At 37.4% G+C, this 23,653-nt stretch overlaps 1 protein-coding gene across 2 annotated transcripts in view; it reads right to left on the bottom strand.

Moving 5' to 3' along the window:
• FNDC3A (fibronectin type III domain containing 3A) overlaps window positions 1–23,653 on the bottom strand; it is a 192,799-nt gene that overhangs the window by 82,781 nt on the left and 86,365 nt on the right. For both annotated transcript variants that reach the window (XM_037025886.2, XM_037025875.2), the window contains exon 3: window positions 21,983–22,058. In XM_037025886.2, coding sequence (XP_036881781.2) covers window positions 21,983–22,058 — 76 coding nt within the window. The remainder of the gene's footprint in view (window positions 1–21,982; window positions 22,059–23,653) is intronic.

Genomic DNA, 23,653 nt, shown 5'->3' with positions numbered 1-23,653 from the left:
CCAGAAAACAGTAAAGGACATTGTTCTCCCAGCTGACACATGTGCTATCTGCCTACAGCTACCTTGAAAAGGCAGATGAATGTCCAGTCCAGAATTACCCAGAAAACCCCCAAGAGAGGGCTGGCGGAGAAAGATTTAACCAATCTCCCTGAAAAAGAATTCAAAATAAAGGTCACAACCATGCTAGGGGACCTGCAGAGAAATATGCAAGAGCTAAAGAAGCAAGTAGGGAGGGAGAATACAGAAATAAAACAGTCTCTGGAAGGACTTAAGAGCAGACAGGAAGACGTGCAAGAGACAGTTAATGGAATAGAAGTCAGAGAACAGAAATACAGAGAAGCTGATGCAGAGAGAGATAAAAGGATCTCCAGGAATGGAAGAATATTAAGAAAACTGTGTGACCAATCGAAATGGAACAATATTTGCATTATAGAGTACCAGAACAAGAAGAGAGACAAAAAGAGATAGAAACTGTCTTTAAAGAAATAATTGCTGAAAACGTCTGCAAACTGTGGGAGGAAATAGTCTTTCAGACCATGGAAGACCACAGAACTCACAACACAAGAGACCCAAGTAGGACAACAACAAGACATATAATAATTAAAATGGCAAAGATCAAAGACAAGGACAGAGTATTAAAGGCAGCCAGAGAGAGAAAAAAGGTCACCTACAAAGGAAACCCATCAGGCTATCATCAGACTTCTTAACAGAAACCTCACACACCAGAAGAGAATGGCATGATATATTTAATGCAATGAAACAGAAGGCCTTGAACCAAGAATACTGTAACCAACACAATTATCATTTAAATATGAAGGAGGGATTAAATAATTCCCAGACAAGCAAAAGTTGAGGGAATTTGCCTCCCACAAACGACATCTACAGGATATTTTAAAGGGACTGCTCTAGATGGAAGCACTCCTAAGGCTAAATAAATGTCAACAGAGAAAATAAAAGCACACTAAAGAAAGCAGACCAACCAAATACTAACTAAAGGTAAAAAATAAAATCAACTACTCACAAAAGCAGTCAAAGGAAACACAAAAGAGCACAGAATAAAACAACATATAAAGAATGGAGGAGGAGGAATAAGAAGGGAGAGAAATAAAGAATCATTAGACCCTGTTTACAATAGCTTAATAAGTGAGTTAAGTTAGATGGTTAGATAGTAAAGAAGCTACCCTTGAACCTTTGGCAACCACGAACTTAAAGCCTGCAATGGCAATAAGTACATATCTTTCAATAATCGCCCTAAATGTAAATGGACTGAATACACCAATCAAAAGACACAGTAACAGAATGGATAAAAAAGCAAGACCAATCTATATGCTGCTTACAAGAGACTCACCTCAAACCCAAAGACATACACAGACTAGAAGTCAAGGGATGGAAAAAGGTACTTCATACAAACAATAAGGAGAAAAAAGCAGGTGTTGCAGTACTTGTATCAGACAAAACAGACTTACAAACCAAGAAAATAACAAGAGATAAAGAAGGACATTACATAATGATAAAGGAGTCAGTCCAAAAAGAGGATATAACCATTATAAACATATATATGCACCCAATACAGGAGCACCAACATATTTGAAATAAATACTAACAAAACTAAAGGAGGAAATAGAATGCAATGCATTTGTTCTAGGAGACTTCAGCACACAAATCACACCAAAGGACAGATCCACCAGACAGAAAATAATTAAGGACAGAGAGGCACTGAACAATACACTAGAACAGATGGACTTAACAGACATCTACACAACACTACACCCAAAAGTAGCAGGATACATTCTTCTCAAGTGCACATGGAACATTCTCCAGAACAGACTACATATTAGGCCACAGAAAGAGCAGCAGTTAACTCAAAAAGACTGAAATTCTACCAAGCAACTTCAAAGACCACAAAGGTATAAAACTGGAAATAAATTGTACAATGAAAACAAAAAGGCTCACAAACACATGGAGGCTTAACAACATGCTCCTAAGTAATCAATGGATCAATGACCATATTAAAACAGAGGTCAAGCAACATACGCAGACAAATGACAACAACAGCATAAAGCACCAACTCCTGTGGGATGCAGCAAAGGCAGTTCTAAGAGGCAGGTATATAGCAATCCAGGCCTATTTAAAGAAGGAAGAACAATCTCAAATGAATAGTCTAAAGTCACAATTATTGAAACTGGAAAAAGAACAAATGAGGCCCAAAGTCAGCAGAAAGGAAGGACATAATAAACATCAGAGATGAAGCAAATAAAATTGAGAATAAAACAATAGAAAAAAAATCAATGAAACCAAGAGATGGTTCTATGAAAAAACAAACAAATTAGATAAGCTCCTTGCCAGACTTATTAAGAGAAAAAGAGAATCAACACACATCAACAGAATCAGAAATGAGAAAGGAAAAATCACGATGGACCCCACAGAAATACAAAAAATTATAAGAGAAACTATGAAAATCTATGCTAACAAGCGGGAAAACCTAGAAGAAATGGACAACTTCCTAGAAAAATACAACCTTCCAAGACTGACCCAGGAAGAAACACAAAATCTAAACAGACCAATTACCAGCAAAGAAATTGAATCAGTAAACAAAAAACTACCCAAGAACAAAACCCCTGGGCCAGATGGATTCACGGCTGAATTTTATCAGACATACAGAGAAGACATAATACCCATTCTCCTTAAAGTTTTCCAAAAAAGTAGAAGAGGAGGGAATATTTCCAAACTCATTCTATGAAGCCAGCATCACTCTAATACCAAAACCAGGCAAAGACCCAACCAAAAAAAATTACAGACCAATATTCCTGATGCACATAGATGCAAAAATACATTACAAAATATTAGCAAACCAAATTCAAAAATAAATCAAGAGGACCATAAACCATCATTAAGTGGGATTCATTTCAGGGATGCAAGGATGGTACAACATTCGAAAATCCATCAACATCATCCACCACATCAACAAAAAGTAGGACAAAACCACATGATCATTTCCATAGATGCTGAAAAAGCATTTGAGAAAATTCAACATCCATTCACAATAAAAACTCCTAAAGAAATGGGTATACAGGGCAAGTACCTCAACATAATAAAGGCCACATATGACAAACCTACAGCCAACATCATACTTCACAGGGAAAAGCTGAACACTTTCCCTCTAAGATCGGGAACAAGACAGGGATGCCCACTCTCCCCACTGTTATTCAACATAGTACTGGATTTCCTGGCCACGGCAATCAGACAAACAAAGAAATACAAGGCATCCAGATTAGTAAAGAAGAAGTCAAACTGTCACTATTTGCAGATGACATGATATCATACACAAAAAACCCTAAAGACTCCACTCTGAAACTACTAGAGCTAATATCGGAATTCAGCAAAGTTGCAGGATACAAAATTAATACACAGAAATCTGTGGCTTTGATATACACTAACAATGAACTAATAGAAAGAGAAATCAGAAATTCCATTCACAACTGCATCAAAAAGAATAAAATACATAGGAATAAACCTAAAGAAAGGAAAGATTATACCCTGAAAACTATAAGACACTCTAAAGAGAAATTAAAGAGGACACTAACAAATGGAAACTCATCCCATGCTCTTGGCTAGGAAGAATTAATATGGTCAAAATGGCCAACCTGCCCAAAGCAATCTACAGATTCAATGCAATCCCTATCAAATTACCAACAGCATTCTTCAACAAACTGGAACAAATAGTTCTAAAATTCATATGGAACCACCAACGACCCCGAATAGCCAAGGCAACCCTGAGAATAAAATGGGAAGGGGTTCTCACTCCCCAACTTCAAGCTCTACTACAAAGCCACAGTAATCAAGACAATTTGGTCCTGGCACAAGAACAGAGCCACAGACCAGTGGAACAGAATAGAGACTCCAAACATTAACCCAAACATATATGGCCAATTAATAATGATAAAGGAGCCATGGACATACAATGGGGAAATGACAGCCTCTTCAACAGTTGGTGCTGGCAAGAATGGACAGCTACATGTAAGAGTATGAAACTGGAACACTGTCTAACCCCATACACAAAAGTAAATTCGAAATGGATCAAAGACCTGAATGTAAGTCATGAAACCATAAAACTCTTAGAAAAAAACATAGGCAAAAATCTCTTGGACATAAACATGAGTGACTTCTTCCTGAACATATCTCCCCAGGCAAGGGAAAGAAAAGCAAAAATGAACAAGTGGAACTATATCAAGCTGAAAAGCTTCTGTACAGCAAAGGACACCACCAGTAGAACAAAAAGGCATCCTACATATGGGAGAATATATTCATAAATGACAGATCCGGTAAAGGGTTGACATCCAAAATATATAAAGAGCTCATGCACCTCAACAAACAAAAAGCAAACAGTCCAATTAAAAAATGGGCAGAGGACCTGAACAGACAGTCCTCCAAAGAAAAAATTCAGATGGCCAACAGACACTTGAAAAGATGCTCCACATGGCTAGTCATCAGAGAAATGCAAATTAGAACCACAATGAAATATCACCTCACACCAGTAAGGATCGCCACCATCCAAAAGACAAACAACAACAAATGTTGGTGAGGTTGTATAGAAAGGGGAACCCTCCTACACTGCTGGTGGGAATGTAAATTGTGGAAAGCAATATGGAGGTTCCTCAAAAAACTAGAATTAGAAATACCATTTGACACAGGTATTCCACTTCTAGGAATTTACCTAATGCAGCAGCCCAGTTTGAAAAAGACATGCACCCCTATGTTTATCGCAGCACTATTTACAATAGCCAAGAATTGGAAGCAGCCTAAGTGTTCATCAGTAGATGAATGGATAAAGAAGATGTGGTACATATACACAATGGAATATTATTCAGCCATAAGAAGAAAACAAATCCTACCATTTGCAACAACATGGATGGAGCTAGAGAATATTATGCTCAGTGAAATAAGCCAGGTGGAGAAAGACAAGTACCAAATGATTTCACTCATATGTGGAGTATAAGAACAAAGAAAAACTGAGGGAACAAAACAGCAGCCGACTCACAGAACCCAAGAATGGACTAACAGTTACCAAAGGGAAAGGGACTGGGGAGGATGGGTAGGAGGGGAGGGATAAGGGGGAGAAAAAAGAAAGGGGGCATTACAATTAGCATGCATAATGGGGGGTGCACAGGGAGAGCTGTACAGCATGGAGAGGACAGGCAGTGATTCTACAGTATCTTACTACACTGATGGACAGTGATTGGAATGGGCTATGTGGGGGGAACTTGGTGATGGGGGGAGTGTAGTAAACGTAATCCTCCTCATGTAATTGTAGATTAATGATACCAAAAAAAAAAATCAAAGTGTAAACTAGAGTGTGTTTGCATCTGGAGGTTGGAGATCTCTTCCAAACCCATGTGGATATGGCAGAATTCAGATTCTTGCTGCTGTACGACTAAGACCTTTATTTCATTTGCTGGCTATAAGCCAGAAGCCACTTTCAGCTAGAGGTCACACACACTCCTTGCCCTGTAGCCAATCCTGAAATCTCTTATTTTCAGAAAAGTCCAGTCCCTTTTTAAGGACTCACTTGAGTAGGTGAGATTCGCTCCAGACCATCTTTTTCTTAAAACTCAACTGTACCATATAATAAAACCCAATCATTAAGTAAAATTCATCACATTCATAGTCCCAGGGATTAGGTACAGTGTATATACAATGGGGGGCAATAATCTTGAGGGCCATTTTAGCACTCTGCCTACCACATCATTTAAGTTCTGGGTTCAGGTCACTCCCACATTTTTTTTTTGTAAAAATGAAAAAACTGTAAATTTGTTTTTTAAAATTGTAGTTAAAATACACATAACATAAAATTTACCATTTTAACCATTTTTAAGTGCACGGTTTAGTGGCATTAAGTACATTCACATTGTTTTACAACCATTACACCATCCTTCTTCAGAACTTTTGTCATCTTTTAAAACCGAAACTCTGTACCCATTAAATAATAACTGCAGTTTCCCTCTGGCCTCTAGAATCACCATTTTACTTTCTTCTCTCTATAAATTTAACTTCTCTGAGTGTAATCGTACAGTTTTTGTCTTTTTGTAACTGGGTTATTTCACTTAACTGCTACATACTTTTAAACTTAATAATACATATCAAAAAAGACCAAGGAGGAGTTGCCAATGAGATAGGAGAAAAAGCACAGGAATATGAAAACCATGTTAAGAAAAAGTATACAGTGTTTCAAGGAAGAGAGAATAATACACTGTGTCAAATGCTGCTGAAGATGTCAAGTATGAGAACAGAGACCATTCATTTTAGCAACACAGAGGTCATTGTTGACCTTGACATAAGTGTGACACAGTAATTCTCTAGAAGTAGTAGTACGATACAATCTCCAAGGTTCCTACTGTTACTTCCCCATGGTATGAAAATTCTGGAGTTAAGATGAGTGCTATAAAGCTGAGTAAAAATCAATTAAAGCCAAACACAATCCTTTTGGCTTCAGTTTTTAAGTCATGAAACAGGATTTCAGGGAAAAATAAGGATGGTACAAATAAATAAGAGATTACCTATATAGTGCACATAACTATCTAACTGAGATAATTTATTCAATTAATATTTTCTAAGTGTACAGAGTGCCAGGAATAGACTTCATTATAACTGTACATTACCGTAATTGTTGCAAATATAAAAGGTTAAAAATGTTTAAGAAATTGAAGAAATTAAAATGTTCAGAAAAAACTATCTGGTTGTCTAAACTTAGCCTTAACAAACAAATTAATTCTTGTTCAGCAAGAGTATGTAGGTTGTGTAGCAAGAATATGCTAATTCTAATCAAAAGCCTTTAGAAAATTTGATTCTAATTAAAAATCCAATTAATAATCTAAGGAGAAGCAAATGTCTGAGAAATTGAAGAACAGATGGCAAAACTTTTCATCTACAGAAAACAGATTATCTCTAATTTTTTTCCATTGCCTAGAATATAACAATTACTTTTAAACAAAAATCTCTGACCACGTGGTTATTTAATTTTAAAAACCAACCAACCTCCTCCCTCTCATGAAAACATTTTTATTTTCATTTTCTTAGACATAACTTATAACTGTTTAGTATTATATAATTAAAAGGCTTTAAAAATCAAACTAATCAGAAACTATCCTACATAGTTCTTAAGGAGTTATTAGTTTATAATCTGCTTAAAAGAAAGATCCTCTAGCTCTTCTACTGTTTGACTCCTACTTATTTAAAGCATCCATATTAATTTTTCTTTCTTGTCTTTAAAATTATCTAATCTTTCCACTTTTTCCCACTCTAAGTCAGTACGTTTTTCCTATAGTAAGTTTTGCTATAGTAAGTGGCTTATTTCCTAAAAGAGAAAACAGGGTCACTTGAAAGGGAGAGAGAATTGCACCCCAAATAAACATTTTATATTCATATTTCTCCCTATTTAATAAAATACTATTTTGTGAGGCCAGATTAGGGAAGGCATAGAACCTGATGGGTCCATTTTAGTCACTAACATAAAAAGTGTCAGACTGCAACAAGTTCATAAACACATATTGAGAAATTCATATAAGCTATTTCATACACATATTTCTGGGTCTTAATTTCCTTTTGCCATCACTCTTTAAAATTCTTTTGAGATTTTTGTCATTTATTTTAATGGGATTCACTAAAATGATTTAAAGTTCCTACTTCCGAGAGATTAATGTTAACTGATATTTTTCATTAGAAGCATAAAGAATTGATGACAAGTGAATTTGCTTATATTTTCCTTTTAAGCATAAATGTTGTAATTTTCTCTTAACTAAGTCATATATAACATGGTTTCTCTCAAAAAGTAGCATTTAATAGCTTTTCAGAACACCTTGGGACTACTACAATGTATTCTGGGTGAGTCAGTCTTCACTTAACCTAAAGTGGGCTGAATTTATGAATGGATGATCTGTTCTGATTCATTTTCGCAACTAAGACTCATTAATGTTTTAAAACTTGTGTTTTGAGCCTTTCTATTGGAACTGAATTTTTTATCTTAGGAGGAGGATTGTAAAGGGCAAAGTTTTTAATATAATAATGTGATTTCCACCAGTACAATAGTTATCTATGCTTTACAGCATTCCTAAGGGTAGTCAAGCACTATATAAAGGTCCTAACTTCTCCAGCGGTTAGTTTGCCAAATTATGAAAATATGTAAATAATACCTACTCATATGCAAATAAGACTCTACTACATGGGGATGGTTTTTGACTTTTGAGTTATTTATAATTTGTGTAGACTCAAGAATTTGGCTAAGTTCAGTCAGATTTGCAATAATGAAAAGTCCATATGGGCAAAGATAATCAGTAGTTTTATAAAATTTCTTAGAATATTGATCTCTGTATTATTAAAATAAATTTAAGACATGGCATAAGATATTAGCATAGTTATTAATACCAAAAAACTTGAGCTGGTAGAAAGTTTTTAAGTCTAATTTGCTCATCCTCATTTCACATACGGGTACATGACCAAAATTTAAGTAATCTACCCAGGACTACAGAATCATAACATTTTAGACTTGTGAGAAACCTTAAAAGGCATCAACTCCAACCATCCATTCAAATGAAATTAAACCTCTTCTCTAATAGCACCATCATGTGAAGAACTAGCATATGCATTCCACCTACAAAGACTGGTAGCTGATTGCTCCTGAGCCTCTTGGACAGCTATATTTATTATAAAGTTCTTCCTCATACTCAGCTAAATTTGTTTTCCTATAATTACACCCAGTGGTCCTAGAACCCAGGCTGACTTACTCCAAAAACCAGAATGCACCATTAACTGACAATGCACCATTAACCCATTCACATATTTTGTTATTTCTTTAGTTTTATTGTGCAGTTAGGAAGAAAAGTTACATGTATAGTATTTCATGCTGTTAGTTACAATAACCATAGCAAAAATTTATAGTGACCATGATATATAAAACCACAGACATTTAACTTCTAAAAAATTTCAGATGTATTTTTTTTGATTTTTTAAAAATTAAGGTTTCATTGATATACACTCTTACAAAGGTATCACAAGAAAAACAATGTGTTTATTAAAATTCACCCTTATTATCGAGTCCTCCCCAAACCCCATTGCAGTGACTGTCCATCAGTGCAGGAAGATGCCAGTGTCCCTATTTGTCTTCTCTTGAGCTACACTGTCTTCCCAGTGAGCCCACGCACACCATGTGCACCAAACATGATATCTCATAATCCCCTTCTCCCTCCCTCCCCCACCCCTCCCCTTTGGTAGCCACTAGTCCTTTCTTGGAGTCTGTGAGTCTGCTGAGATTTTGTTCCTTCAGTTTTGCTTCATTGTTATACTCCACAAATGAGGGAAATCATTTGGTACTTGTCTTTCTCTGCCTGGCTTATTTCACTGAGGATAATACCCTCTAGCTCCATCCATGTTGTTGCAAATGGTAGGATTTGTTTCTTTCTTAGGGCTGTATAGTATTCCATTGTGTATATGTACCACATCTTTCAGATGTATTTTTAATATCAAAGCCCTGACTTATCTAACAAGAGTCATGGGAGCTCATATACATGTCTCAGGGATTCCAGGGTACCATAACACTCACTATGAGTCCTACTTGCATGAAAACTCAATCTTTCCTCTTCCCCACAAAGACATTCTGGGAAAAAAGGGCTTGGGCTAGACCTGATGGGCATAAGGATTCAGACCAGAACACAGAGAACAAGGCCAGGAGCTCAAACTTCAGGAGGGCAGAGAACTCACTCTGACGTAACAGAGTGGGATTAATGGGATACAGGGCTTATAAGTATTTAACAAAACACTGTATTTATTTAAGACCTCAAAAGTCATGTGGCTCAGTCCATGGGACTTGCTAAAAAAGAAAAAAAGCTCTGCAAAGAGAAGGCAAATATGAAAGAGCAGACAGACATGTGGTGATACTCCCCATGATCCCAGTACATACAGAGGACAAAGTGGTATTTACTGACTGGGACAAGCCTTCTCTTAACTTCTGAAAGCCCTATAACAGCAGGAACAGTCAGAATCAGGTGCATGAGACAAGGTGAGAACAGAAAAGCAGTGATGAAGAGCAGCAGCAGTGAACAGAAGCAAAATGGGAATAGAGGTGCTGACAAAAACTGCCCAAGGAGCAACAGCACTGGTCACTTTCTGAATGAGTGGACAACAGAAGCAACAAGGGCCAAATAAGCCCCACCAGCAGCAACAGTGGTGCATCGGCTGCTGCTACAACTGTCAGAGACGCCTGGAAGTGAAGAGGAAAGGAGCAAGGCTCAAAGGTGGGTCTCAGTGTCACAGTAACTCTAGTGGGGCTCAGACTCAACACTCTGTTTCCAGTAACTACCAAACACTCTGAGGCATTAAGATATCCATAAGTATAAAAGTTTATTTTTAGTATGTAACAGCTCCCAAGAAAAACAAGTATATCAGTATACTTAAAAATATTTTAACAGTTAATTTCAGTAAATATTGATAGCATGCACATTAAGCAAGAGGCATTATTTTTGCATAGAGAACCAGAGAAGAAAAAGAGACAATTTCTGTTGGCACAGAAACTAAATAGAAGGAACCCAATATTCCTTGAATATTTTAGTTAAGAAAGGTTTTATGTACCAAGATAAAGACAGCATCATTGTTCCTGCCCCTGTAAGATTCACAAGTGCAATGGAAGTTTCTCTCCCAAGTATTTATTTCATTAGGAATGTGGATTAACAAATTAACTAGTTGGCATCCTGTTTATAATTCTATTATAAGGAATAATAACCACTTACTAGCTCAATTACTTTAAAAAATATGCCTGTGCACAGACATACTTGTTAAATTTAAGCCTTTCATTTATTTAAAGTTTTCATTCCCAGAATTAGAGAGAGCTTAGTTTAATCAACAGGTTATTTTAGAACCAAAGAATCTTTAGTTATTTTAGAACCAAAGAATGAATGCTGGAGTTTACCCAATCAAGTTTCTTTTTCTATGCAAGAATTAACTTTTATAGTATCACCCAACCACTGCATGAGAACATATAATGATTGTACTCTGGTATAACAAAGCAATTATTCTATTTTTATACAGTTATAATTGTTGGATAGTTCTTCCCTGTGAGTCAAAATCTGCTTCCCTGTAATGCTCACCTGCTAGTCTAAATTTCGTTCTCTAACGGTGCGGAGAACATCTTACAATTCACAATTCTCTTTCCTAGGTTAAACATCCTTCAAAAATTTCTATAGTCTTTTTTAAGAATTATTTCATCATTTTGTGCTCTCCTCGTTACCTTCTTGGGTTCAAGCTTAGTTTGTCAATATTTCTTTTAAATATGTCAAAAAGATACCATCCAACGAAAGTTCTACACCATCTGTTTTGAACTTGCATGTGTTTTTCAGTCTAGGATTTCATTTGTTTTCACTTTTTCCAGTGAGATTCAACAGGTGATGCACACTTAGCTCTGTATCTACTAAAGTGAGCAAGTCCTACTCATAAAGTTACCTCCTCCTTGCTTGCACTGCAATAGACACTGCTATTTGTTTTGGTGCATATGCTCTGATACCCCTTTGTGTTTTGGAGGAGTCACCCTGGGGCAAGTAAAGACCATTGCTCCTTTAGGTGCTGGTAACCTACAAGGCAGCAGTGAGTAGATATAAGATTCCTGTAACAGAAGTAGTATCTGTGCCGGAAGTGAATAACATTGGGTTCTCAGTGAAGAAAGGGCATGGGTACAATCATGGCACTGATGATGATTTCTTCATCTGACCAGTTTTGCAGCATGGTTTTGGGATATTGTTCCTGAAGCCTTGAGTCTGGTTCTCTAGTCATCCCAAAGATTCTATAAGACATCAAACATAATTTTCTAAAAGTAGTAATTTTTAAAAATTTTAAAACAATCACAAACTTACAAAAAAGCTGTATGTCCAGCAGGCACAAATAACCTTCGTCCCTAAACCATTTGAAAGTAGGCTCTAAAATGATGGCCCATCATTCATGGAATATTTTAGTATGCATTTCCTATAAATACGGACATCCTCTAATATAACAATACAACCATCAAAACCAAGAAATTAACATTGATACCTTATTACTATTTGCTATGTGTTGAATTGTGTCCCACCCAAAACATGTATGTAAGTAACAGTACATCAGAATGTGACTACTTGGCAACAGAGTCATCGCAGATGTAATTAGTTAAGGTGAGGTTATGCTAGAGTAGTGTGGGTCCAACCTAATCCAGCATGGCACCTTTGTAAGAAGACAGCCATATGAAGACACAGAGACATAGGAAGAATGCCATTTAAAGACAGAGACAGAGATTGGAGTGATACATCTATAAACCAAGAAATTCCAAGAATTCCGGGCTAGTACCAGCACCTAGAAGAGTGACATGAATTCTCTCTCAGAAAGAACCAATCCTGCTGACAACTCAACCAGCTGCATCTTGGATTTCTAGCTTTCATAACCGTGAAACATTAAATTTCCATTGTAAGTCACTCAGTTTCTGGCACCTTGCTATGGCAGCCCTAAAAAAGTAATTAACCTCTAATTTTCAAACCTCATTAAGATTAACCAATTGTCCTAAACATACGCTTTCTAGCAAAAGCATCTAGTTCAGAAAAACATGATGTATTTAGTTGGCATGCCCCTTTAATTAATCTGAACACTTCCTCAGTCTTTCCTTGACTTTTATGATACTCACTTTTGAATAGTACAGGCTATTTTGTAGAACATCTCTTGATTTGGGTTTATCTACTGTTACCTTGTGTTTAGATTCAGATTATACTTTTTTGGCAGAAATGCTACAGAAGTGACATTATGCTCCTCTTGATGCATTTTATAAGGTAGCACACAATTTTGATTGCTACCACTACTGAATGGAGTCTGCCAGGCTTCTCCACTGTGAAGTTCTTTATTTTGGCCTTCAATCAGTAAGTATTTTGCAGAGAGGTACTTCTCAACTATGCAAACAGTCCATTTTCCATTAAATCTTCAATTTATTCATTCATTTATTTATAATTTTGTGGGCGAAATCAACATTATGATGCTCAAATTGTGCATTTTGATAGTGCAAACTCATTCAAGCTAGCTACCATGTTCTTTTGAGGTGTCTCCATCCATTCTGAGCACTTCCTTCCTTCTGGTATGCTAGTCTCATCTTGTACTTTCCCTGCACCAGACAGAAATGTTGGATTTTTCTGATTGAATGGCCATAGGGATTCATTCTGGATTTCTCCCAAATACACATCTAAACTGCTTCTCTAACAGTAAGAAATCCAGTTCTCATAATTCTTAATAACTGCTTCTTTGATTAGGTGATGCTGGCATGTTTTCAATATTTATTAAAAACAATTTGAAAAAATATATAAAAGTAAATCTGAAGTGTATGTTCTACTAGAATCTTATACCTAAGAAGTACCCATGTATAAAAATTTATTTATTTTTATGAAAACATAATTGATAAGAAATGCAGGCAAAGTTTATTGAGTTACTAGTTGTCTTCTCTGTGCTATACTGCCTTCCCTGTGATGCCCCTACATTATGGGTGCTAATCATAATGTCCCTTAATCCCCTTCTCCCCACCCCACCACCCACACTTACCAAACCCTTCCCATTGGCAACCGCTGGTCCCTTCTTGGAGTCTGTGAGTCTGCTGCTGTTTTGTTCTTTCAGTTTTGCTTTGTTGTTATACTCCCCAAATGAGGGAAAGCATTTGGTACTTGTCTTTCTCCACCTGGCTTATTTCACTGAGCATAATACCCTCTAGCTCCATCCATGTTGCTGCAAATGGCAATATTTGTTTCTTTCTTAGGGCTGAATAGTATTCCATTGTGTATATGTACCTATGTACCACATTTTCTTTATCCATTCATCTACTGATGGACACTTAGGTTGCTTCCATACCTTGGTTACTGTAAATAATGCGGCAATAAACATAGGGGTGCATATGTCTTTTTGAATCAGGAATCTTGTTGTCTTCAGGTAAATTCCTAGGAGTGGAGTAACTGGCTCAAATAGTATTTCAATTTTTAGTTTTTTGAGGAATCTACATATTGCTTCCCACAAAGGCTGAACTAATTTACATTTCCACCAACACTGTAGGAGGGTACCCCTTTCCCTGCATCCTCGCCAGCATTTGTTCTTTCTTGTCTTTTGAATATTGGCCACCCTAACTGGTGTGAGGTGATATCTCACTGTGGTTTTAATTTGCATTTCCCTGATTATTAGTGATGCAGAACATCTTTTCATGTGCTTGCTGGCCATTTGAATTTCTCTTTGGAGAAGGGTCTGTTCATATTCTCCACCCATCTTTTAATAGGGTTACTTGCTTTTTGGGTGTTGAGGCATGTGAGGTCTTTATATATGTTGGATATTAACACCTCATCAGATAAGTCATTTATAAATATATTCTCCCATACTGTAAGATGCCTTTTTGTTCTGCTGATGGTGTCCTTTGCTGTACAGAAGCTTTTTAGTTTGATGTACTCCAATTCGTTTATTTTTGCTTTTGCTACTACCCTTGCCTGAGATGTGTTCAGGAAAAAGTTCTTCTGTTTATATTCAAGAGATTTTTGCCTATGAAAGTTTTATGGTTTCATGACTTACATTCAAGTCTTTGATCCATCTTGAGTTTACTTTTGCGTATGGATTTAGACAGTAAATACTCTTTCATTCTCTTACATGTAGCTATCCAGTTTTGACAATCCCAATTATTGAAGAGGATGTTGTTTCCCCATTGTATATCCATGGCTCCTCTATTTTATATTAATTGACAATATATGCTTGGGTTTATATCTGAGCTCTCTACTCTGTTCCGTTGATCTATGGGTCTGTTCTTGTGCCAGTACCAATTTTATTACTGTGGCTTTGTAGTAGAGCTTAAAGCTGGGGAGTGTAATACCTCTAGCTTTATTCTTCTTTCTCAGGATTGCTTTGGCTACTCAGGGTCTTTTGTGGTTCCAAATGAATTTTAGAACTATTTGCTCTAGTTCGTTGAAGAATGCTCTTGGTATTTTGGCAGGGATTGTATTGAATTTATAGATTCCTTTAGGCAGGATGGCCATTTTGATAATATTAATTCTTCCTATCCATGAGCATGGGATGTATTTCTATTTATTCATGTCTTTAATTTCTCATGAGTGTCTTGTAGTTCTCAGGGTACAGGTCTTTTACCTCCTTGGTTAGGTTTATTCCTAGGTATTTTATTCTTTTTGATTCAATTGTGAATGGAATTGTCTTCCTGATTTCTCTTTCTGCTAGTTCATTGTTAATATATATGAATGAACATATTTCTGTGTATTAATTTTGTATCCTGCAGCTTGGCAGAATTCAGTTATTAGATCTAGTAGTTTGGGGTGAATTCTTAGGTTTTTTATGTACAACATCATGTCATCTGCAAACAATAGATATGTAGTTATTGCTATTGTAGGCTTCAGATTCATAGTTACCAAAAGTTCAAGGGCAGCTTCTTTACTATCTAACAGTCTGACTTAACTCGCTTATTACTCTATTTTAAATATAATCGAAAGGTTTTTTCCCCCTCCCTGCTTTTTCTTCATCCTCCACTCTTTATATATTTGGTGCCATATTCTGTACTCTGTGTGTATCCCTTGACTGACTGTGGGTAGTTGATTTAATTTTGCATTTGCTTAGTAATTAATTGGTGTACTTCCTTTACTGTAGTTTTATTTTCACTGGTGACACCTATTTAGCCTTAGGAGCACTTCTATCTAGAGCAGTCCCTCCAAAATACACTGTAGAGACAATTTGTGGGAGGTAAATTCCCTCAACTTTTGCTTCTCTGGTAATTGCTTAATCCCTCCTTCAAATTTAAATGATAATCTTGCAGGGTAGAGAATTATTGGTTCAAGGCCCTTCTGCTTCATTACATTAAATACATCATGCTACTCCCTTCTGGTCTGTAAGGTTTCTGCTGAGAAGTCTGATGACAGCCTGATGGGCTTTCCTTTGTATGTGATCTTTTTTCTCTCTCGCTTGCAGCTTTTAATACTCTTTCCTGGTCCTTGATCTTTCTCATTTTAATTATTATATGTTTTGGTATTCTTTCCAGGGTCTCTTGGTGTTGGGAGATCTGTGCATTTCCATGGCCTAAGGGGACTATTTCCTTCCTCATACTGGAGAAGTTTTCATCCATTCTTCTCTCTTTCTTTTGGTACCTCTGTAATGCGAATATTGTTCCATTTGAATTGGTCACATAGTTATTATTCTTCCATTCCTAGAGATCCGTTTTTCTCTCTGTGCCTCAGCTTCTTGGTATTCCCGTTTTCTAATATCTATTTCACTTACTGTCTCCTCTACATCATCTAATATGCTTTTAAATTCCTCCACTGTATGTTTCATTTCAGATACTGTATTTTTCAAAGTTTCTATCTCTTTGTTGAATTTCTCCCTGAGATTTTGAATATTTTTCTGTAGATCCATGAGCATGTTATTTTTATGTTGAAGTCTTTATCAAGAGCATTGGTGATTTCAGTTTCACTTAACCCTATTTCTGGTGTCTGATGGATTGTGGTTCGTAGAAAATTCTTTCACTGTTTCATATTTCTAATAATTACTATGGAATAAGAGCTTTGTGTAGGCAGTCACCTCTAGTGTCCAGAAACTCTACTCTCTGGAGCTGCTGCCCTGAATCTGGAGCAATGGTGGGGTTGATGGGTGCACAGCACCAATGCCTGCTGGGAGTAAAAAGCTCTTTCCTGCCTTCTAGCAACAGTGCCTGCCTCCACTGTCAGATCCGCTGGGCTGAGAGTGCAGGGAAGAGGCTTTGCATTAAACCCTGTAGCTGCTGTAGGCAGGACCACCCTCTGACTGGCGTGGTGCGATGGCAGTGGTAGCAGATGTGTGGACTGGTGCCTGCTTGGAGGAAAGAGCCACAGGCTGCATTATCACAGTGGGGGGTGTCAGTGCTGTGTTGTCAGCCAGGCAGATGGACTGCCTGAAGCTCCTGAGTTCCACCCTGCTGGGCTGAGTGTGCTGGGATGATTTTGTCCATCTGTCCTTTCTCCTGAGCAGCAAGCTCTCTGTAATCCTTGCTCCTTTAGCAGCCCTCTCGCTGTTGGGAAGACTTTCAAAGTGCCCACCTTTCTTTTGTCTCAGTGCGGCCAGATGTGGGTACCTGTTCTCCATAAGTGGCTAGACTCTGTCTCTCTTAATATTCTATCTGGGTTTCTTTTCCAGCCCCTATAATCAACAGGGCACCACACAATGTGGGTTCATTCTCCTGGAGCAGATCTCCAGGGGTAGGTGTTTAGCACTCCTGGGCTTCCTCTCTCTCCCCTCTCCATTTCTCTTCCTCCCGCCTGTGAGCTGGGGTAGGGGAGGGCTTGGGTCCCGCTGGATCATGGCTTTGCTACTTTTTCTTTATATTTTCAAATTAATTAATTTTGTTGTCATTAATCTACAATTACATGAAGAATATTATGTTTACTAGGGTCCCCCTTTCACCAAATCCCCCCCCACAAACCCCATTACAGTACTGTCCATCAGCGTAGTAAGATGCTGTAGAATCGCTACTTGTCTTCTCTGTGTTGCACAGCCCTCCCCATGCCCCCCCGCCACATTATACATGCTAATTTTAATGTTCCCTTTCTTTTTCCCCACCCTTATCCCTCCCTTCCCTCCCTTTCTCCCCAGTCCCTTTCCCTTTGGTAACTGTTAGTCCACTCTTAGGTTCTATGATTCTGCTGCTGTTTTGTTCCTTCAGTCTTTCTTTGTTCCTATAGTCTTTGGGTTTGAGGAGAGTCTCTTGTAAGCAGCATAGAGATGGGTCTTGCTTTTTTATCCATTCTATTATTCTGTGTCTTTTGATTGGTGCATTAAGTCCATTTACATTTAGGGTGACTATTGAAAGATATGTACTTACTGCCATTGCAGGCTTTAGATTCGTGGTTGCCAAAGGTTCAAGGTTAGCTTCTTTAGTATCTTACTGTCTAATTTAACTCACTTATTGAGCTATTTTAAACACTGTCTGGTCATTCTTTATTTTTCTCCCTTCTTATTCCTCCTCCTCCATTCTTTATATGTTGGTTGTTTTATTCTGTGCTCTTTTGGGCTTCCTTTAACTGCTTTTGTGGGTAGTTGATTTTATTTTCTGCCTTTAGTTAGTATTTGGCTGGTCTGCTTTCTTTGCTGTGATTTTATTTTCTCTGGTGACATCTATTTAGTCTTAGAAGTGCTCCCATCTAGAGCAGTCCCTCTAAAATACCCTGTAGCAGTGATGTGTGTGAGACAAACTCCCTCAACTTTTGCTTGTCTGGGAATTGTTTAATCCCTCCTTCATATTTAAATGATAATCGTGCTGGATACAGTATTCTTGGTTCAAGGCCCTTCTCTTTCATTGCATTAAATATATCATGCCATTCTCTTCTGGCCTGTATGGTTTCTGTTGAGAAGTTTGATGATAGCCTGATGGTTTTTCCTTTGTAGGTGACCTTTTTCCTCTCTCTAGCTGCCTTTAAAACTCTGTCCTTCCTGATTGTTTATAGTTCATAATGCATGATCAAAACAGAAAGTTTCTGTGATGACTGACTGCCCTTGCACTGTTCACCATGTAAAAACTTATTCACTATGTAAGAATTTGTTCACCATGTAAGAACTTGTTCATTATGCTTCAGAAGATTGGAGACTGTTGAGAATTAGGCTTGGGGTTGATTAATGATTGTGCATTGAGTCCCCTATACAGAATTTTATTGTTGTTAACAACCATTTGATCAATAAATATGAGATGCCCTCTCAAAAAAAAAAAAAACAAAAAAAAAACAACTCTGTCCTTGTCCTTGATCTTTGCCATTTTAATTATTATGTGTCTTGGTGTTGTCCTCCTTGGGTCCTTTCTGTTGGGAGTTCTGTACACTTCCATGGTCTGATCGATTATTTCCTCCCCCAGTTTGGGGAAGTTTTCAGCAATTATTTCTTCAAATACTCTTTCTATTCCTTTTTCTCTCTTCTTCTTCTTCTGGTACCCCTCTAATACAGATATTATTCCTTTTGGATTGGTCACACAGTTCTCTTAATATTCTTTCATTCCTGGAGATCCTTTTATCTCTTTCTGTGTCAGCTTCTATGCGTTCCTGTTCTCTGGTTTCTATTCCATCAATGGCCTCTTGCATCTTATCCATTCTGTTTATACATCCTTCCAGAGGTTGTTTCATTTCTGTAATGTCCCTCCAGATGTCTATAATCTCCCTCCAGACTTCATCCTTTAGCTCTTGCATATTTCTCTGCAGCTCCATCAGAATGGTTATGAGCTTTATTTTTAATTCTTTTTCAGGAAGACTGGTTAGGTCTATCTCCTTCTCAGGGTTTGCCTCTGTGATCTTGGTCTGTATCAATTTCTTCTGCCTTTTCATGGTGATAGATATATTTGTGGGGAGCTGGAGCATGTGTTGGGTAAGAGAAAGTCCCTTCTTGCCAGTGTATGGCCTTCCTCTCCTGGGAGAACAGCGGCCTCTAGTGGCTTGTGCTGGGCAGCTGTGTGCGGACAGAGCTTCTGATCTTGCCTGGCTGCTATGGAGTTTCTTTAGCTCTGCAGTTGCTGTGGGCGTGGCCTGCCTCAGGCTGCTGCTCCAATATGGCGGAGCCGCATCAGAGGGGGAACAGGGGGGAGGCTGTTTATTGTGGTCAGGGTCTCCGAGCTGCGCTGCAGGGGTTCAGGCACCCAGAGTTCCCCAGGATTTGCAGCTGCTGGGCTAAGTGTCCCAGGGTGCTTCTTTAAGACTTTCAAAAAGCACTCGCTTTTCTTTGTCCCAGGAGCACCGGCCTCAGGGACCCACTCACAGGTCTTGGTGTCCTCTTTCCCTAGTTTCCAGCACCCCACACATGCCCTGTGTCTGCGCTCTGGTGCGGATGGCTAGGGCAGGGTGTTTAGCAGTCCTGGGCTCCCTCTCGCTCCCTGCTCCAACTCCTCTCCTCCCGCCGGGAGCTGGGATGAGGGGTGCTTGGGTCCCACTGGGCTGTGGCTTATATCTTACCCCCTTTGTGAGGCGCTGGGTTCTCGTGGGTGTGGATGTAGTCTAGCTGTTATCATGTGTCTTCTGGTCTCTCTTTTAGGATTAGCTGCATTTGTTGTATTTTCAAAAATATATATGGTTTTGGGAGTAGATTTCCACTGCTCTATTCACGCCGCCATCTTGGTTCTCCCCCCTCCCCCCCGGCTTTGCTACTTTATCCTTTTCTGTGAGGTCTCTTTTCCCCAGATGTAGGCAGTGTGTTGCAGTGTTTGGGTCACTCTTCCAGGATTAGTTGTATTTGCTGTATTTTTATGTTATATGTGGTTCTGGGAGGAGGTTTCTGCCTCACCTCTCATGCTGCCATCTTTTTCCCCTCACTTCACCTGGTTTCTTTTAAGCTCATTATATGTGGACCCTTCCTATTTGTGAAGTTACCTTCACAAAGTATTTAAATTAACTTAGAGAAGTGCTAACTGTAAGACATGTAAGGCTTAGATGGCAGGTTGAAAGTTTTAATTTTAATTATTGAACTAATTGCTTCTTTGGGAAGAGTAAGGTCTATTTCTTTTTTGATTAAACAGGTTAGACAGTCCAACTAAGATGGGGGGAGTACCATAAGTCTTGTTTACTGAAGACAATCTTAGCGGAAAACAGTTGCCTTGGAGTAATTGCAAGGGTCCTCTCTCACTCTCAGACTATCTGGGTTTGGATGATAAAGCATTTGGTCAACCTACTTCTAACAAGCTCTTTTTAAATTAAAGTGACCACTATCAGTTAAGTATCCAATATGTGGGAGGTCAAGGACCAAAAGGGATACAATGAAATGTAACAAATGGTACCTGCCTTTAAAGTGCTTAGAACTTACTTGGCAAGAGTGAATAAATATTTCAATTTAAACCTACACAATTTAAATAGCTTTTAAGAACACAGCTAAAAAAAGATATTACAAGAAAGTACATAGTTACTTGTTAAATGAATGGTACAATAATTGGTATTACAGGGTTTTACAGGAGATGGGGGTCACTTCCTATTAAATAATTAACACTATTATCACCCACCACCACCATTAATTGAGTGCCTTAATGTGCCAGGTGTGGCTTAGGGTGTTTGCAGGAACATTAGTCAACCCTCACAATTATCCTATGAGGTGTACTATTGTTCATGGGTGGGGCAGAGGAGGCTGTTACTGATGAGAAAGGTACATGACAGAAAAGTTCACACAGCTGTAAGTGGTAGTTGGAATTTCAACCCAGGTTCTCTAATTCTAAAGCCAGTTACCACTGATTTCTTCAAGTATGGTGGTGGGTACAAACTTGGGGTTGATATTGCCCTCCAACCTGGGGACATCTGGTGATATGAGCCAAGCTTTAGGGTATAGCATTTTGTAAGATAAGTCAAAGTGTTTGCTTTCCAGGGGCTTTTGTTCTAGCAGAGTAAAACAACATCTTGGTGATATTTTTGTTTGTCACAAATGTGTGTAGGAGGATGCCTAGTGAGTAGTGTACAGGGATGCTCACCAAAGAGCGTAAAAAAAGATTATATCTTTTTTTAGAGATAATGTCTGAGCTCAGTCTTGAAGTATTGGTAAGATTTATATAAGCTACAGTGGTGGTGGTAAGGTGAGTTCTAGATAAGAAGAATAGTAAAGGAAGTACAAGACAGGGTCAAAAGACAGTGAATAAGCCAACCTAACAAGAATAAAGGGAAATAATATTGAAGAGAAAGTGAAAACAAGAGTAGGAAAATCTAATAATCTTTTAAAAAGACTAAGGAATCTGAACTGGATTCACTGAAGACTTCTGAGAAATGGAGTGACATGAACAGTATACTATAAAACTAGCATTAAGCAAAAAACCAGGGCAAAAAGACTGATTGGGATGCTACTGCAATAGTTAAGCCATAAGGTATTCATTCAGTTTGTGCTTTGGTGTGGTGGCAGTGAGAAAAAAAAGGAAGAAATCACAAGCATATACACTTTCATGTATCATAAATTTTTATCTTGTCTCAGGTGATAAAATTACCATTCTTACCTGTAATGCACTGAAACTGTCCATCTTCTCTTCTTATTGTAAATGCTTCCCCTGGGTTAACTTGTACAAGAATAACCTTAAAATGAGGGGAAGAGGTATTAATCAAAACAAAATAAATAGATAATAGAGCAAATAATAATAATCAAAACAGAGATCAATATATCAAAATATTAAATGTTGCTAGCGGGAGTCTGGATATCATACTGAAGCCAAAAGTAAGGGAATAAAAAAAAAAGACAATGGCAAACTTTTACTGGAAGGTCGATAAATTTAACTTGAAACAAAGACGGGAGTCAAACCAGAGTATGTGGATCATCTGTGCTTAGTTCATCAGCTGGTAAGTATTGTTTTTCTAAAGATTAAGTATAAACTGAAAGGTAGAGCATACCTGAATTACTATGACATCTCAAAATTATAGCTGGAAATGTGTTAAATTAATTCTATCATTTTAAGCAGTTTTCTTTTCACTACATAGGTAATACACACTAATTTTTTAAAAACTGAATTATCATTGATATACAATCCTATGTTGGTTTCAATTATACAACATGGTGGTTCAACAGTTACCCATATCATTAAATCCTTACTCCTTCTAGTGTGTTCACTATCTATCAATGTAGTAAGATGTTACAGAATCATTAACTTTATTCTCTGTGCTGTACTACTGTTTCTGTGACCAACTTACATTGCAACTGTGAATTACAATGCCCCTACACACTAATTTTATAACATTTTTAAAGGAGAAAACTGCGGGGAAAAACCTGATGTTCTTCTATGATAAGCATTGTTGGCATCCTGATTAATTTCTTAGTCTTGTTCTCTATACATAGGCTTCATTTCCCCCCTTAAATACAGATGTACGATCTCAAATTCTGTATTTTTTAAAACCTTACTATTATAAAAGAAAATAGGTAAGAAGAAAATGAGAATGAGTGGAAAACACAAAATGAACCCAAATTTATTAATAAAACAAAATATTAATAAATTAAGCTTGCCTATTAAAAAAGAGAAAATAAAATTGGATTAAAAAATATTAGAAAATTCCAAACCCAGTATTATGGTAGGCTGCTTTAGTACCTTTCTCAGTGATTAACAGAACAAGTAGACAAAAAATTTATTTGGAAGATGGGAGATCTGAACACCACCATTAATAATGTTGACCTAATGGCCAAGTAAAGAATAATGTACCTAACAATCAGAAAATGTACATCAAGCACCTAAGGAATTGAAATGAAAATTACAGGAATGGACTATAGAGAACATCATAAATCATGTCTCACAAATTTTAAAGAAAGTACTATATGCCTTCTATGTACAATTAAATTAGAAATCAGTAATTTTTAAGTCTTTGCAAATTTTAAAAGTGTTTAGTAATTTGTGGATTAAGGAAGAAATCACAATGAAAAACAAAAAATAAACAGAAATGAACTGTACCCAAAACATTATAAATTAAATCCTTGGAATGCCAAAAATTAATAGTGTCCAATTCAGTAAGTGAGAAAAGGCAGAGCTAATTCAAAGAAAATAAAAAAGAAGGAAACAAAACTAAGAGCAGAAATAAAGAATCAAGAAACAAAAGAAATGCTGGATGATGAGAACAGAGCTCTAACAAGAATCAGAATAAAAGAACCAAGGGACAAAAAGCAAGAGGAAAAAGTCGACACCCTTTCC

This window comes from Manis javanica, chromosome 9 (assembly GCF_040802235.1).
Source record: "Manis javanica isolate MJ-LG chromosome 9, MJ_LKY, whole genome shotgun sequence".
Classification (NCBI taxonomy): domain Eukaryota; kingdom Metazoa; phylum Chordata; class Mammalia; order Pholidota; family Manidae; genus Manis; species Manis javanica.
The sequence above is the reverse complement of the archived record's forward strand: the minus strand, read 5'-3'. Positions and strand labels throughout refer to the sequence as shown.